The 15,313-nt window shown below is 40.9% G+C and overlaps 1 protein-coding gene and 1 long non-coding RNA gene across 4 annotated transcripts in view; one reads left to right on the plus strand and one right to left on the minus strand.

Moving 5' to 3' along the window:
* LOC144721178 (complement C3) overlaps nucleotides 1-15,313 on the minus strand; it is a 239,441-nt gene that overhangs the window by 209,190 nt on the left and 14,938 nt on the right. For both annotated transcript variants that reach the window (XM_078598569.1, XM_078598568.1), the window contains exons 3-4: nucleotides 4,079-4,265; nucleotides 623-699 (exon numbers count right to left, since the gene is read on the minus strand). In XM_078598569.1, coding sequence (XP_078454695.1) covers nucleotides 623-699; nucleotides 4,079-4,265 — 264 coding nt within the window. The remainder of the gene's footprint in view (nucleotides 1-622; nucleotides 700-4,078; nucleotides 4,266-15,313) is intronic.
* Nucleotides 13,786-15,196, plus strand: LOC144721177 (uncharacterized). 2 transcript variants are annotated; one of them, XR_013585852.1, is made up of 2 exons: nucleotides 13,786-14,188; nucleotides 14,544-15,196. It is a non-coding gene; the product is annotated as an uncharacterized LOC144721177 (long non-coding RNA). The 2 variants fall into 2 exon arrangements; XR_013585853.1 differs by having other exon boundaries at nucleotides 14,622-15,196.

Consider the following 15,313-nt stretch of genomic DNA (forward strand, 5'->3'; position numbering starts at 1 on the left):
TTTGGTCGATTTTTAACTGCAGTTCCTGAAGAAGATGCAGGACCTCTTTGGTGAGTTCCTCGGCTCTGACTTTGTGTACAGAGGAGAGTGTAGAGGTCGCTTTTTTTTTCTTGCCCGGAGCTCTGTCTACAATTATATACGTGGAGAAGCTGAGTTTGCAGTCACTCATAGTATTGGGCCTTATAGCTCATCGAGGTCCCGAAGTAGATGAAGCAGAACAAGTAGGGGGCAGGGCAGGGGGGTTTAATGAACCTAGAATTAGCCTCAAAATTCAAGGTTGAAGTAAGAGATGAGGAAAAGAATACAACTTAAAAATAGGTAATTTAGTTAATAAATAATTTATGAATAAGTAGATAGGACTGTCGAGGTCTCTCTCAGTGCTGCTCACTCAGGCATGAGGTCATGTGTACAAGCATTTGATATGATAATTATATTGTTTCAGCTGGTAAGGTGAAGACCAATTCTCAAAACCAAATCTAGCAGCAATTAAATGTGTCATGTGAAACTATCTAAAGCTTTGTCAGGAAAATACAGGTCAGAATGGTCACTGGATGCTCAAAAGAATTGAAGGCTGAGACAAGGCCCTACATTTATTGAAAACCACAAAAAGAGAAATACATACCACGATATCCACCGTCATCGACTGCGAACCTGGGATTGGTGACATCTTTTGATTCATTGGAAACATCCGATACTTGACTGTAAAACACACGTACACAAAAACATCTTCACCACTGATTTATAGTTGATGTTTGGTTTAGACGACGTGATGTCATAACACCCTCCCACAAATGGTCACTTATATAATAATTTTAACATGCCAATTATTATTGTTTCAGATCACCAGTAAGTTGTACAATTTTCACAGGCACATTTAGCAAATGGATACAAGGTTTTGGTTGGAACTATGCAATTCATTTTCAGAATACAATAGAAGAATAACTGAGCTGAAACACCCATACGCATCCCATTTAGCTGCCACTCAGTAGTTATACTTACCAACCGGTTATCTTATATCTAGTGACGTGTCCTACCTAAGCTCACTTTTTTAAAGTCAAAATTAGATCAATAACCTGTATGGGTTCTCTAATCAATGTATTCCTTTTTATTTCAAGCATGGGACATATGGCCTGTTTTTGGATTGCACGGGATCTGAATTGTCCACTGTGAAGCAGACAAGCAAGTACTTATGGGTAATAAGCCCACAGCGCAAATAGGAGTCCACTCGACTGTTTCGGTGTCTTCAAGTCGCACATTGGCGAATCAAGCCAGCATATATTCTTGTCACAGCAGCGAAGGTTATTCTCATGCAGCGAGAGAGAGAGAGGAACGCATGGCTGTGTCACCAGTGCCGTCAATGTAGCCGGCACGGGATCAGTGAGTAAACTTATTTGATACAAATTGTTTCAAGAGCTCACGTTGCAAAATATGCATGAAGCCAAGGCCGTAAAGAAGCGAATGATGAAAACACATCGATAGTTATGACTAAGCTCTATAAAGCCACTCTTAAGTGAATGCTTATGTATCTGCACCTCCTTTGTGCATGGTTTCGTTGCATTTTGTTGTAAAAAGTGTGCTTCAGAGTATCGACTTGCAGCACTGATTCGTATTCTAATATTATCCTCCAATTCAATCTTTAGATTAAACACATCTGCAATTTGATCAATTTGGAAAGTGAGGTAGTCTTTCATGAATTAGTAGATAATAATAATTAACCAGACCTGCTTACACTATACACCCACAGTTTCAATCAGGGTCGCAACTGGATTCAAACCATGAACCTCTGCATCAAGCAGCCAATGCTTCTGCTCAGTCAAGTCACCACCTCAGGGTATTTTATCTACTTTGTCAAGCTGACCAGACGTGTGGGAAGAGATGGGCTTACCCACGCTTCGCCCCACCACATGCGACCTGTGGATTAACCAACTCGTGTTTTACCAATTTATACTGCTGGGTTCACAGAGGTTGGCTATGGGGTTTTGAGAAACTTGCCCCATTGTTTGAACTGCTTTAGAAACGTGCTATGTCCATTGCTCTAGCCATTCCTATCGGTGCAGAAAACCAGTAACCATTCATACTTTTTTCATATGGTTACCAGTTATTCAAAACTAATTATTTTAAGAACCGGAGTATGGCATCGTGAGTTGTGCCTAGTTTGAGATCACATGACAACAAATGGTATTTGGTATGGTAATAAACGCGATAAGTTGGAAACAAGAAACAGTCACCTCCTTATCAATAATTAATTTCCACTACCATGGTGACAGTTCCAACTCAATGATTCCTCCACCCACGTTGAGGACTTGGTCAACCAGACTGACCGTTTTATTTCCTCCGATGTTCAACCACCACACTGCACGTAACAGTAACACCGTCACTCACCTACTCACTCATATATTTACCCACTGACTTATTCACCAACTTAATTTTAGAACTTTCGTGACTGCAGGAATTATTATTTGGTTCTTTCGGTTAAGTCACGTCTAAAGATAAAATAATAAATTAAATTAAATAATAGAATACGACGTTTTGATTGCAACACAAGCAATCATCATCAGGTATAATGAAATAGCGACATAAAATCTAACCAGAAAACTATAGACAGACATATTAGCAGACAGATATCACCAAAATACATAGCGGGAGCAACACAGGTAACAGAGAGGGGTGATCGTCTCTGTGGGGTGGCCTTAAATAGACAGGGGGGGGGGGGGCGGAGGCAGAGAGAAGGAAGGGGGGGTTAGAGAAAAATTTTGCAAATCAATGAGTGGTCAACAGACGTGGTGCTGCACGGCAAGTAAGCCTGAAAATCAGGAGGACACACTAAAATTAAATAACCTAGTAAAATATCGAAATGTAATGTAATACAACACAGAGGGTCGGTCAACACACAGTTAACGCATAGCCTGGTTGATTACGTATTTCAAAGATTGCTAAGTTAGAATTTAAGTGTGAACATTCTAAAGAGGACACAGGCAGAGAAAACAAGTCGCCAGAGAGAGAGAAAAAAGATAAGCTTAAAACTTCCCCGTAGAAGTGGTTCAATCTTAATTTTAGAACTTTCGTGACTGCAGGAATTATTATTTGGTTCTTTCGGTTAAGTCCCGTCTAAAGATAAAATAATAAATTAAATTAAATAATAGAATACGACGTTTCGATTGCAACACAAGCAATCATCATCAGGTATAATGAAATAGCGACATAAAATCTAACCAGAAAACTATAGACAGACATATTAGCAGACAGATATCACCAAGATACATAGCGGGAGCAACACAGGTAACAGAGAGGGGTGATCGTCTCTGTGGGGTGGCCTTAAATAGACAGGGGGGGGGGGCGGAGGCAGAGAGAAGGAAGGGGGGTTAGAGAAAAAATTTGCAAATCAATGAGTGGTCAACAGACGTGGTGCTGCACGGCAAGTAAGCCTGAAAATCAGGAGGACACACTAAAATTAAATAACCTAGTAAAATATCGAAATGTAATGTAATACAACACAGAGGGTCGGTCAACACACAATTAACGCATAGCCTGGTTGATTACGTATTTCAAAGATTGCTAAGTTATAATTTAAGTGTGAACATTCTAAAGAGGACACAGGCAGAGAAAACAAGTCGCCAGAGAGAGAGAAAAAAGATAAGCTTAAAACTTCCCCGTAGAAGTGGTTCAATCTTAATTTTAGAACTTTCGTGACTGCAGGAATTATTATTTAAGGCCACCCCACAGATAATTACTATTTAAGGCCACCCCACAGAAACGATCACCCCTCTCTGTTACCTGTGTTGCTCCCGCTATGTATCTTGGTGATATCTGTCTGCTAATATGTCTGTCTATAGTTTTCTGGTTAGATTTTATGTCGCTATTTCATTATACCTGATGATGATTGCTTGTGTTGCAATCGAAACGTCGTATTCTATTATTTAATTTAATTTATTATTTTATCTTTAGACGTGACTTAACCGAAAGAACCAAATAATAATATTCACCAACTCACTCACCCAATCACATAATTACCCACTCACTCTCTCACTCACCCACTCATTGACTCAGGATTTTAACAAAGCTAGTACACACACAGTACCTTTCTCATCTGGTGTGTAGATAGGCTTGTCAGTCTGGACAACAACATGCCCTGATCGATATGAGAGCAGCGCATGGGCCGTGATCTCCTTGTTAAAGGACTTTGACTCCACCTTGGCCACCAGCCGGACATGATGCTTTGTTGATGCAGAATTTGTTTTATCTGGGTTCTCAATGTCAAAGCCGAGCTGTAAAAAAAAAAGCATAATCATCACCCCCACATCACATTCACTACAGGCAGAAGAATATACAGCACACTGCTTGCAATGGAAACATGGACCGAATATCACAAAACTCTGGCATATAAAGCAACAAAAATATATAATACACAAAACTCAATACAATTCAACTTGGTAGACTTTCACGCCTTATATTTTTTATTAATAATTATTTAATGGGTTTATGTTGACGGCATGTCCAAATGAACAGTGCTCAGAGATACCTCAAACCGTCTGCTTATCAATATTTTTTTAAATTAAACATTTTCGAGTTTAAGTTGTACTATATTTCCTTAATAAAGGTTTTTTTGGGTTAGAGCGTGTAAATATAAATGTGCCATTAAACCCGTTGCCACCTGGCATAGCCAGTAAGATTTGTCACGTAAACAAAACATGCCAATTAGTTACTAGTTCAGCACACCGGTGTGTTGGAGAGTAAACCCACAACATTTACAATTCAAGTACGACGTTTTGCCGGTAATTATAACCAGCTTCATCAGGCGTCATCTAAAATTGTGGATAAATCCTCCTGTTTCAGTCTCAAATAGACCGAAACGGTAAAATAACACAGCGTTTACTGAAAGAAAACGCATAATGACGCCTATCTGAATGCAGTCACACAATCACCGCACACAAAAATCCTCTCTCATCAAGACGCTCATACATCGGGCTTAGAAAGTGTCAAATGGTAAAAGTCTGAGGAGCGAGATTAAACATGTTAAAGAAGCGCTGGAATTAAATAGTTACAATGATACACAAATCAACAGGACACTGAATGCCAAAACCAAATAAAATAGCATAATTGTTGAAACTGATCAAGCAATTAAAATATCATACATTGCGGGATTAACTGATATACTAGCCAGATTTTTGGAAAAGCAAACTATCCGAGTGAGATTTGGAATGGTTTCTAAAAGACAAAACTAATATCTGGTACTAAAGATGTATTAGCGAAGTTATTAACAGAAGGTATGTACCGGATTAACTGCACTTGTTGTAAATGTTATGTTGGGCAAACAGGACGAATGATCAGCACGAGACTAGAAAAACATCAGAAATATTAAATTATCCCAAATACAACTGTCAGCAGTTGCAGAACACTCGTACTAACAATTAGAATCAATTGATGTTGATGTTGATGTTTTGTGCAAAACTCATTACTACTGGCCAAGACAAATTAAAGAATGTATTGAAATTGAGAGAAATAAAAAACATTTTAACTGTTCTGATAGTTACAGTCTTAGTGTGGCTTGGAAGCATATTATCAAGTAATACACTGTTTAATTGCATGCCGATACAGGTCACCGATCGTCGATGGTGATTTACTGTCAGCAGCCAATAACGAGTATTGCGATTTTTGTACCCAAAAACTACAGAATATACATTATGCATGTACATTATCTATGTTGATTAACTGTGACTAACCTCACCGAGAATAGATATCCATTGTAATTTATATGAATACGTTAACCCCCCTTGGGTCTTCGCAACTGATTGGCTCACAAATGATGGCATCACATTTATCCCTCTATTTAAGACATAAACATGAGCATTTCTCCATAATTCTGTCTGTTGGCTGGTTGTAATTACTGGCGAAATGTTATACTCGAATTGCAATTTGTGTGGGTTTATTCTCAAACACACCAGTGTGCTAAACTAGTCATTGTTGTATATATGCCTGCACCAATTTTTTTTAATATCTTGTCTATTTTGAATGTCACAGTTCCTGGTAAACATATGTGTTCCCTGCATTCTGAAAGTCTGGAAAACCAGGTGACAAAGCCAAAACAGCACTAGAATGTGAAGTGGCGAAACAGAATGGAAGAGACATTGATCAGATTGGCATGATGAGAATAACTAAAGCTCAGGCGAGCTTTGAAGCCGTAGAATATTTTGTTTCCCAGGAATAAATTTAACTCATGTAGCATATAGGCCATAGAGGAATAACTCTTGCATGGCCAAGAAGTGACCCAGGGAAATTTTTGAGAGAGAAATTTCCGCAAACGTGGACCCATAAACACGCTGCCTACCCGAGGGCAAATACAGGGCAAAGAGACAAGAATGTCCCTTGCTGCTTCACTCTCTAATAAACAAACCCTGGTGCCTGGAACGTTGAAACGTTCAAGTGACAACCACTCCATATGAATATTCCCAAACATCATGGTATTCAATGTTAACTTTAGGGATAGGATATATGTATTGTTAAATGACAATACAACACATAGGCAGAAGGTTTTGAATATGACTATTTGCATGTTTTATTAACATACGCTTATCGATACACAAGTGCCATGAGGTTTGGGTTAAGAATATAATCTCATAAAAAAGTATGGAAGTTTTGTATTGAGGTATTGAACCTAAAGATCATTCAGAAAATATACATAATACGAATTATGTCAATTCTCCAAGACCAAAATAATATGTATGCTCGGGGTATAACTAGAGCCTGCCCGACCGCCTTTGTCGTGCCAGTGGCTAGAATTGCATGCTGTGGCAGGAATTTATTTTAAGGATGAGTCGACCTAAAGGGAGGTAACCAAGGTTGATTCACAATAAACATGGCTATAGACACACACCATATTTAGGCGCAATTAAGTGGGTTTGTGCTTACACAATCTTGGGATGACTTCCGGAGGAAGTATGATAGGAGTTATGACATCAGGCACCAGGATGTCTGCGGGGGCAGAACCTGGGATGAACTAACGCTGACCGGATGGATGCACCACGTGTACAACGATGGGTGGAACGTGGGGCCTTAATTTGCCTTTTGTAATTAATAACATAAGCTATAAATCCTATCTAAACAGCAGACAAAATCCATCGTGACTGACAATAGTGTTGGGTTCCTACTAAGGCAGACTTAAGTGTCATTGGAATTTTTTCTTACGTTTTTTTCTAAGTCACATGCGGAGCCAAGTAGTGTTGTGTTAAGTTACGGAGTAGCAGAAAATTGTTCATGAGAGCGCTCATAGTGGCGAGGTTGTCTTATACAGAAATACCTTGGACTTTTGTCTGGTTAGGGACCAGAGCATTGACGAATGTCAAAAATGGACGAATGTCAAAGCAGAGCCTTTATTTAGTTTGAAAATTTATTTTGGCCTTCGATAAACGTACATGCAAATAACTACAGTAAATATAAAAACGTACATGCAAATAACTACAGTAACTATCTTGATTTGAAGCTTTCGTGACTGCAGGAATCCATATAGTCTTTGGTTCTTTCGGTAAAGTCACGTAGGTATAAAATAAATCACGATGTTTCAGGCGCAACACGCTTGTGAGCAGAGACAGACGTGCAGGCTGCTGCACTGCGTAAGACCTCCGGAAGGGAGCCATAACTGATGCTCGCACACCAAGCTACTCTCCAGGCTGTTGATGACAGACTGGCAACATGCCGGGGCAAGTGCCGCGACGTGTAGCCGCTCTGCTGGTGAGCTGCAAGTACTGGGCAAGCGGGGCCACAGAGCACTCCAGCTGTAGATCAAGCCTGGCGTGCAGACCACCTGCCAGCGAGTGGCACAGCAGCCAACGGCAAACTGGCAGCATACTAACTCGAGAGTCATGAGCACACTCCAGCTGTGGACCAAGCCTGACTGGCGGACAGCCGTCAGTGGACAGCGATCCGCGTATTCGCAGCACACTCCAGCAGCGGATCAAGTCTACTAATCAACGCTCCCTGGTGAGACAGATGTATTTTCGGGTACAGAGAAGATAGAAGATGGACACCGACTCCTACACGCACCCATTACGTGACCACACAGCTTACATTTGGTGACGACACCTCATGCAAAGATCGCACGTGAACGAACTCACACCACACTATACATCATGACTGGTGGACCTTGCCATGATTGCCACGCTGACACACATCAACGTCGTGCATATCGGTATCGGTATGAATACTATAATTTGGAGATATTAGCTGTTTTTCTTTTAATCACATTACCTTGCAAATTCGATCGTTGATGTTTTTCTGACATTTGATAAGTTTATTTTGATGAACACCTATGCTTAACATGAATACTGTTGTTGGTGGGTTAGCATGTACGTTTTCGCTTATCACATGATCGTGAGATCCGATCATTGATGCTTTCTAACCATTTGATACGCGTTTTATGAAGACACATTCTGTAGGAATATTGCCATTTTGAGGGTCTGCCTATTGTTTTCTTAATCACGTGATCGTGAATATTAGCCATTGTTTTGTTATCATTCAATCCGGATTGATGAGGATGTATATTTGCATGGGTACTGTCGTTTCTATTATTTCCTGATACGTGTTTGGATATTAGAGTAAGTTGATATTGACGTTGCTTAGATCAAACAGGTTTCTGAGTGCTGATGGACCTGGAGGCAGAAACTTGTGTTCCCAGCTTAACGCACTGCTTCCTGTCAGACAGGAAGTCTGTGATCCACCTGCAGGTGTAGTCTGGCACGTTCAGCAGGGAGAGCTTGTCCTGAAGCAGGGCAGGGATGATGGTGTTAAAAGCCGAGCTGAAGTCCACAAACAGGATCCTGGCATAGGATGCTGTGGAGTCCAGATGCTGTAGGGTGAAGTGGAGGGCCATGTTAACTGCGTCATCCACAGACCTGTTGGCTCTGTAGGCAAACTGAAGGGGGCCCAGGAGAGGGTCTGTGAAGGCTTTGAGGTGTGCCAGCAATCATTGGAAGGATGTTATTAACCAAGTAAAATCTTAAATACTTTACATCTTGATTTCACATCCACGTTTCCAGTTTTCTTCAGCTCATTCCCTAGCTCTGGCATTGTTTCACATTAGCAGCATTAATCTGCCCTTGCGAAACGCTGCTACTCCACACCCCACACCCCCACCCTCTCCATCCCTCCTCCCTGGCACCTCTCCCCCCCTCTCATCTTATATAATCTCTTGTCATATGCAACTCTTTTTCCCACTACAGCAAGTTTGTTGCTGCTGTGGTGTTCCCACCTGATGACGGACGCTTGTGTTGCTTCCGAAACGTCGTGATTTATTTTTGTATTTTATTTTATACCTACGTGACTTTACCGAAAGAACCAGAGAGTAAGGACTATTCATATAATACTGTAAAAATCTAAGATGTGTACGAAGTTAAGTGTAGATTTGAGCCACAGACCAAAATGTATTTACGTGCACGAAAATATTGTCCAAGCTATAGGCTGAAAAAGTTGATGGTCGAGCCAGTGACTGATATTTTATTAGTTTTTGGAGAGACCGAGAGAGTAAGCGAGACAAATGCAGAAATGACGACATTTTAGACGCCCCCTCTCCCTCCGCCCCCCCCCCCCTTCGTTTTTTTGTGACTACATATCAGAATCAGAATATTTATTTATGCTGGAGGAATCCAATGACCTATGAAGCTCTTTTTCACATTTGTCCAGTAGAGGCAGGTCAGAACGTTATAACAAAAAAGAATACAACAACACGATAAGAGTGCAAATGATAGGCAAGGTAAACAAAGAAACTTAAAAACATATAATTTGGTTGGAAAAAATATTCTTTGGTTATTTCGGTAAAGTCACGTAGATAGAAAAATAATAATAAGAAAGAACGTGAATAAAAATTATAAAAAATAAAATATATACAAATAAAACGAAACAATTATTTTTATCTTACCAAGGCCTAGGAAGCCATAGCTTATTTTTCAGAAGCGACTTGGCTACAAACCATAGCTAAATAAAGTGGATTATTACGCAGAAATCCATAACAGCAAAACAAATGAGGACCTGTAGAAAATATCGACGCGATCACAGGGAGAACATGCAAACTCCAAATATACAGGTGTCAGGGCTGGGATCGAACCCTGCAAACCAGGTGAAGAATATAACATCATACCACAATGGTGGCCCTTAAATTACTCAGTAAAGTATATAAGTTAAAATTGCATTAGTACCCACATTTTCATGGCATATAGGAAACTCTCCAGAATAAATTTGTTTCTGGTCTTCAAACCCCTCATATAGCAAATCACCAGAAAATAAAAATAATAAATTTGCAACTGTTTGACCATACCCTGGTCCTTGCCCAATTAATTATTAATCCTGAAGAAGGGATGCATATCGTTTGGTCCCTGGACACGAGACTACTCGATGAAAAGTATGTCAAAGAGATCACAAAGGAAATTGAAGAATTCATGACGGGTCCATCCCCCAATGTCCATCCTGATCATATGGGATAGCCTTAAAGCCTTCTTGAGGCTCATTAATTGAAAAAGGATACGAGACTCAGCTCTCTCGACTATTCAAAGGTTATACAATCTCGAAGCATTGAGAAAAATCAACTCTACCAAATTGGAGATGGATACGATTCTTCACGACCAAACCATAATTCTAGATATGAAAGATGTATCTTCCATGACTCCTCCCCTTTTACAGGAAATATCATGGTTAAGTTCAGATAGAACTGCACTGACAGCCTGCATCCAATATTACATGGGTCGCCCTTCTCACAAATGTCAAGGAAATAAATGCCCACTTTAGATGCTTTTACGAGGGCCTATACACGTAGCACTCCCCTACAAGTGAAAAAAACCCTTACCTCCGCAAATTCTTCCTTCCCAGACTGACCTCCCCTCAAGTATGAGAGATAGAAAGGCCCTTGATTATGCAGGTTCAAAAAAGTTCCCCATCGCGCTCTGCAAAGGCGGTTGGGGGGCTCCGATTTTTTTACCACATACTGGCAACCATTACCGTATTTTCCCGCATATAACCCGCGGGGTATACCACTTTTTACAAACAAAACAAGACTCTGCGGGGTATATGGAGGTGCGGGCTATCCAAAAAATATTTTACACGTGTGACATGTCATAATTCGTTAATTTTTTTCATGGTAGGACTATCCACTATGCAACACTTACCTTTGACTAAAGCAATGCTGAAAAAACCACTCACACTAATATTGCACAATTTATCTGGAACTGATTATTTCCTTTCCCTTTATTTCTTATGGGAAAAATTCGTTTGATATACATCATTTTCGGTATAAGTCCTACCTTCTGGAACGAATTAACGACATATACCGAGGTTCCACCGTATAACGTCAATGTTTTGCTTTACTCTCTGTGTGGCAGTTGATTGGGGACTTGTGGGGGGGGCGGGTTGCAGGTGTGTGGGATTGAATAAGCTCGTGGGCAAGGGGTTTGGACTCGTGGGCACGCCGTGCTAATTAAATTGAGGAAGGGCCCAAGGGTGTGATTGAATAAAAGGCCCCGCCACGGGGAACCATGGGAAAGGGGGTGGGGGATTTCATTCTGCTCCTGGGGTTGTTCGAGGTGGCTGCCGTGCTGGAGATGGAAAATGAGGTGGGCGGAATTTTATTTCACTACTGATCCTGCTCAAGGTTGCCTGCTCGAGGTAGCTGGGACTGATCCGGCTCGAAGTGGCTGGGACCTAGTCTGCTTGGAGTATTCTGTTTCAGAGCTGGGTGATGCTTTGGGTGTGCCTTTGGGGTTTTGCTCTGCTGTCGTCGCCCCCCCCCCCCCCCCCGTGTTCGTGGTAGAAAAAGTTGGTCAAGCCATGGTCGTCGGGTTGTTGTATAACGGTGTTGGTTGTTGTGTTGTTGCGAGGGTCATTTGGGTTGGTATAGTGGCTTGTGATGCATGCACTCCTGGAAAAGTAGTAGTAAGCCTGTTGCCCTATGGCAATGTAAGATTTGTGTAGAGATTGCATTCTAAGGAAACCCTCTACATTTAGAAAATATATAGGCAGTGGTCAGTGGCGGCTTGTCAATAGAGGGCGCTGGGGCGCCGCCCCCATCAAGATTCAAGAAATATACATATACAAAAATTATATACAAATACATAAATACAATATTTTTTTCATACGATGTGCCGGCTGGTAGTAAGAAAAGCATCAGCATTTAATAAAAACTGGCTTTAATTGGTCAACTATTTTCTATGTTTTTCAATGTGTTCCATGCGGGACGCCGGACAAATGGATGTCTATGTGAGACTTTAAATTTTCGGACAGCATGTGACCTGAAGCTGGTCTCTAATTGGTTTTTTAAAGATTCTCCTCAGGGCGCAAGTCGTTGCGTCACTGGCCAATCAGAATTGGATACATGTTATTTTATCCAATCTGATTGGTTCTCGTCACCTGTCATTCAACTTTACGCTCTGGGCCACTACTGCGAGTGCGCAGGCGACACCACTTCGACACTTGCTAGGCTGATCAAATTTTTTGTGTAAACAATGGCAGCAGTTCATCCAAATTCTGTAATTTATTTACAACAAAACCCTTTCACAAGGCTTTCGCTGGAAGAAATAAAAAAGATAAAGGATCTCGGACCGGACAAACCCGATTTACAAATCCAGCAGCAGGCCAGTGACAGAGGACGAAGCTACACACGAAGCTTCACCCGCGCTTGTTATGAGAAACGGAGGTGGCTGGCTGGATGTGATGTTAGCAATTCTCTTTTTTGTTTTCCCTGTCTTTTATTTCAAAGTGTCGGCACTGAAGTTTTGTGGACAACGACGGGGGTAAGAGACCTCAAACATCTCTCTGACAAATGCAAACGTCATGAAAGTAGACGCAGCCATATTGATAATAGCATGAAACTAACGTTTTTGGGCAGAGTTAGCATTGCTGAACAACTAGATGAAGGCTACAGGATTGGCATTAGAAGGCACAACGAAGAGGTGACAAAAAATCGACACATACTGTCCAGGATGATAGACTGTGTGACATTTTGTGGAGCATTTGAGTTGGCGTTACATGGCCATGATGAGAGTGAGAGCTCAGATAACCCCGGTATATTTCGCTGGTTGGTGGATTTTGTTGCCTCTCTTGATGGAGCATTGAAAGAGCACCTTGACAGTGCTACTGTATTTAAGGGAACGTCGAAAACTATACAGAACGAGCTACTGGACTGTATGTTGTCTGTTACAAGAGAAGAAATAATCAAAGAAGTCCAGACAAGTAGTTTTTTTATCAATCCAGGCAGATGAAACAACAGATATTGCCACACAGTCCCAACTTGTGCTTGTGCTGCGCTACATCGACGACAAAAATAACGTGCAGGAAAGCTTTTTTGAGTTCATCCCTCTGCAGTCAGCTACAGCTGAGTCCATTGCTACTGCACTAAAAGAGCGTCTTGCTTCTATCCTTCCTAAGGATCAGAAAAGTAAGCTCATCTGCCAGGCATATGATGGGGCCAGCGTGATGAGGGGTGCCACTGCAGGTGTTCAGAGAAAAATACAAGATGTGTACCCAAATGCCCACTACATCCACTGCTACGCACATCAGCTCAACCTGATAATGCAACAGGCCACGTCTCACATATCCAAGACGAGAATATTTTTTTCTAACATTGGTGGATTTGCCAGCTTTTTTTCTAAGTCACCCAAGCGGACATGTTTTCTGGATAAAGTGGTTGCCCATAGACTGCCAAGATCCAGCAACATCAGATGGAACTTTCATAGCCGTGCCATTAATACTGTTTTTGAGCACAGAGAGGATCTCATTCACTGTTTTGAGAGCATACAAGACTCGGGTGACTTCGACCCCAATACTGTCAGAGAAGCAGGAGCCCTGGCCATGCTACTGGAGGATGAGGATTTTAAGTTCTTTCTGGAACTTTATCACCACATCATGCCACATGTAGACTTCCTCTATGCCAAGCTCCAGAAAAAGAACATTGATTCAGTCCATATCAAAGTGAGCATCCAACAGTTCCAACAAGAAATACAAAAGATCAGGTAACTTTATTCCTGTAATATGATCATTATTTGCTTTCTCTTTCATTTTTAACTCTCTTTATCCTTTGCCAAAATTATAATAAATTATCTTTGTCCTTTGCAGAAACTCTCTCCACTCCATTGGTGAGCAAAGCAGTGGTTCTCGTCCAACAAAGAGGCGCCGGGCGCTCAGTTCGGAAGACCGTGAAAGGATTGCAGCAGAGGTGAGTTTGTTATAGAAATCAGTCAAAATACCATTTTACATTATTGTTGTGCTGCAGAGATGTCCTGCCTACATATCATATTCTACAGACTCAAGAAAACATTTTTAGTTTGGTATAAATCCTAACAAAAATCTTAATTTTAATATACAATAGCATCCCAAAAATAATAAATTGGCAACATAAAAATAAATGATCAAATGAAATTTGAAGCCACCAAAAACTACAGTCTTGTATGGGACAAAAACTCAAATGGCTCTATTTTTCTTTTGAAAGTAATTGCAACTGTGACAATTAGTGGTCTACTCCAGGCTACTACCTTACATTTATATATCTATTTGTTTAATTATCTCTATAGGTCTGTGACACAATCCTGGGACACACTAGGGAGCGTTTCTCCTTCACAGACCACCTTGTCTGTGCCACCTTGTTGCAGGGGGACAGGTTTGATGAGTACAAGGATACCTTTCCTGAAGATGCATTGAGCAGCACCATGAAAGCGTACCCGATGCTCAGTGGAAGCAAGTTGAAGACGGAGCTCGGTCTCATCTACAGCAAGGAAGAGTTCAGAGCCTGCCGTGGTGCTGTGGACCTATTCCAGTTGTTTATGGAGAATAATCTCGAAGAAGTCTTTTTCGAAATTGTGACTCTCCTAAAAGTTATCATTACCACACCCATGACCACGGCTGAAGCTGAGAGGTGCTTCTCAACCTTGAAACGAATAAAAACTTTTCTCAGAAACACCATGACCCAGGAGAGGCTGAATGCACTGGCATTGCTGTCCATGGGAAAGAGACTTGTTACGGAGATGACTGACTTTAATCAGAGAGTAGTTGAGAAATTTGCTGGCTAGAAAGAAAGAAGAGCAAAATTTATGTTCAAGTAGGAAACATGCTTTTTGGTACTTTGGTCTGAAATGTATATAAAAGAGAAACATTTATGTTCAAGTAGGAAACATGCTTTTTGGTACTTCTTTTGGTCTGAAATGTAAATAAAGATCATCAAAATTTATATTCAAGTAGTCAAAATGGTTTTTGGTACTGCTTTATATTTATTTGCCCCCCTCAATAAAATAAAAAAATGCGCCCCCCCAAAAATAAATATCACCAGCCGCCACTCGCAGTGGTC

This window comes from Lampetra planeri, chromosome 11 (genome assembly GCF_965212315.1).
Source record: "Lampetra planeri chromosome 11, kcLamPlan1.2.h2, whole genome shotgun sequence".
Taxonomy (NCBI): Eukaryota; Metazoa; Chordata; class Hyperoartia; order Petromyzontiformes; family Petromyzontidae; genus Lampetra; species Lampetra planeri.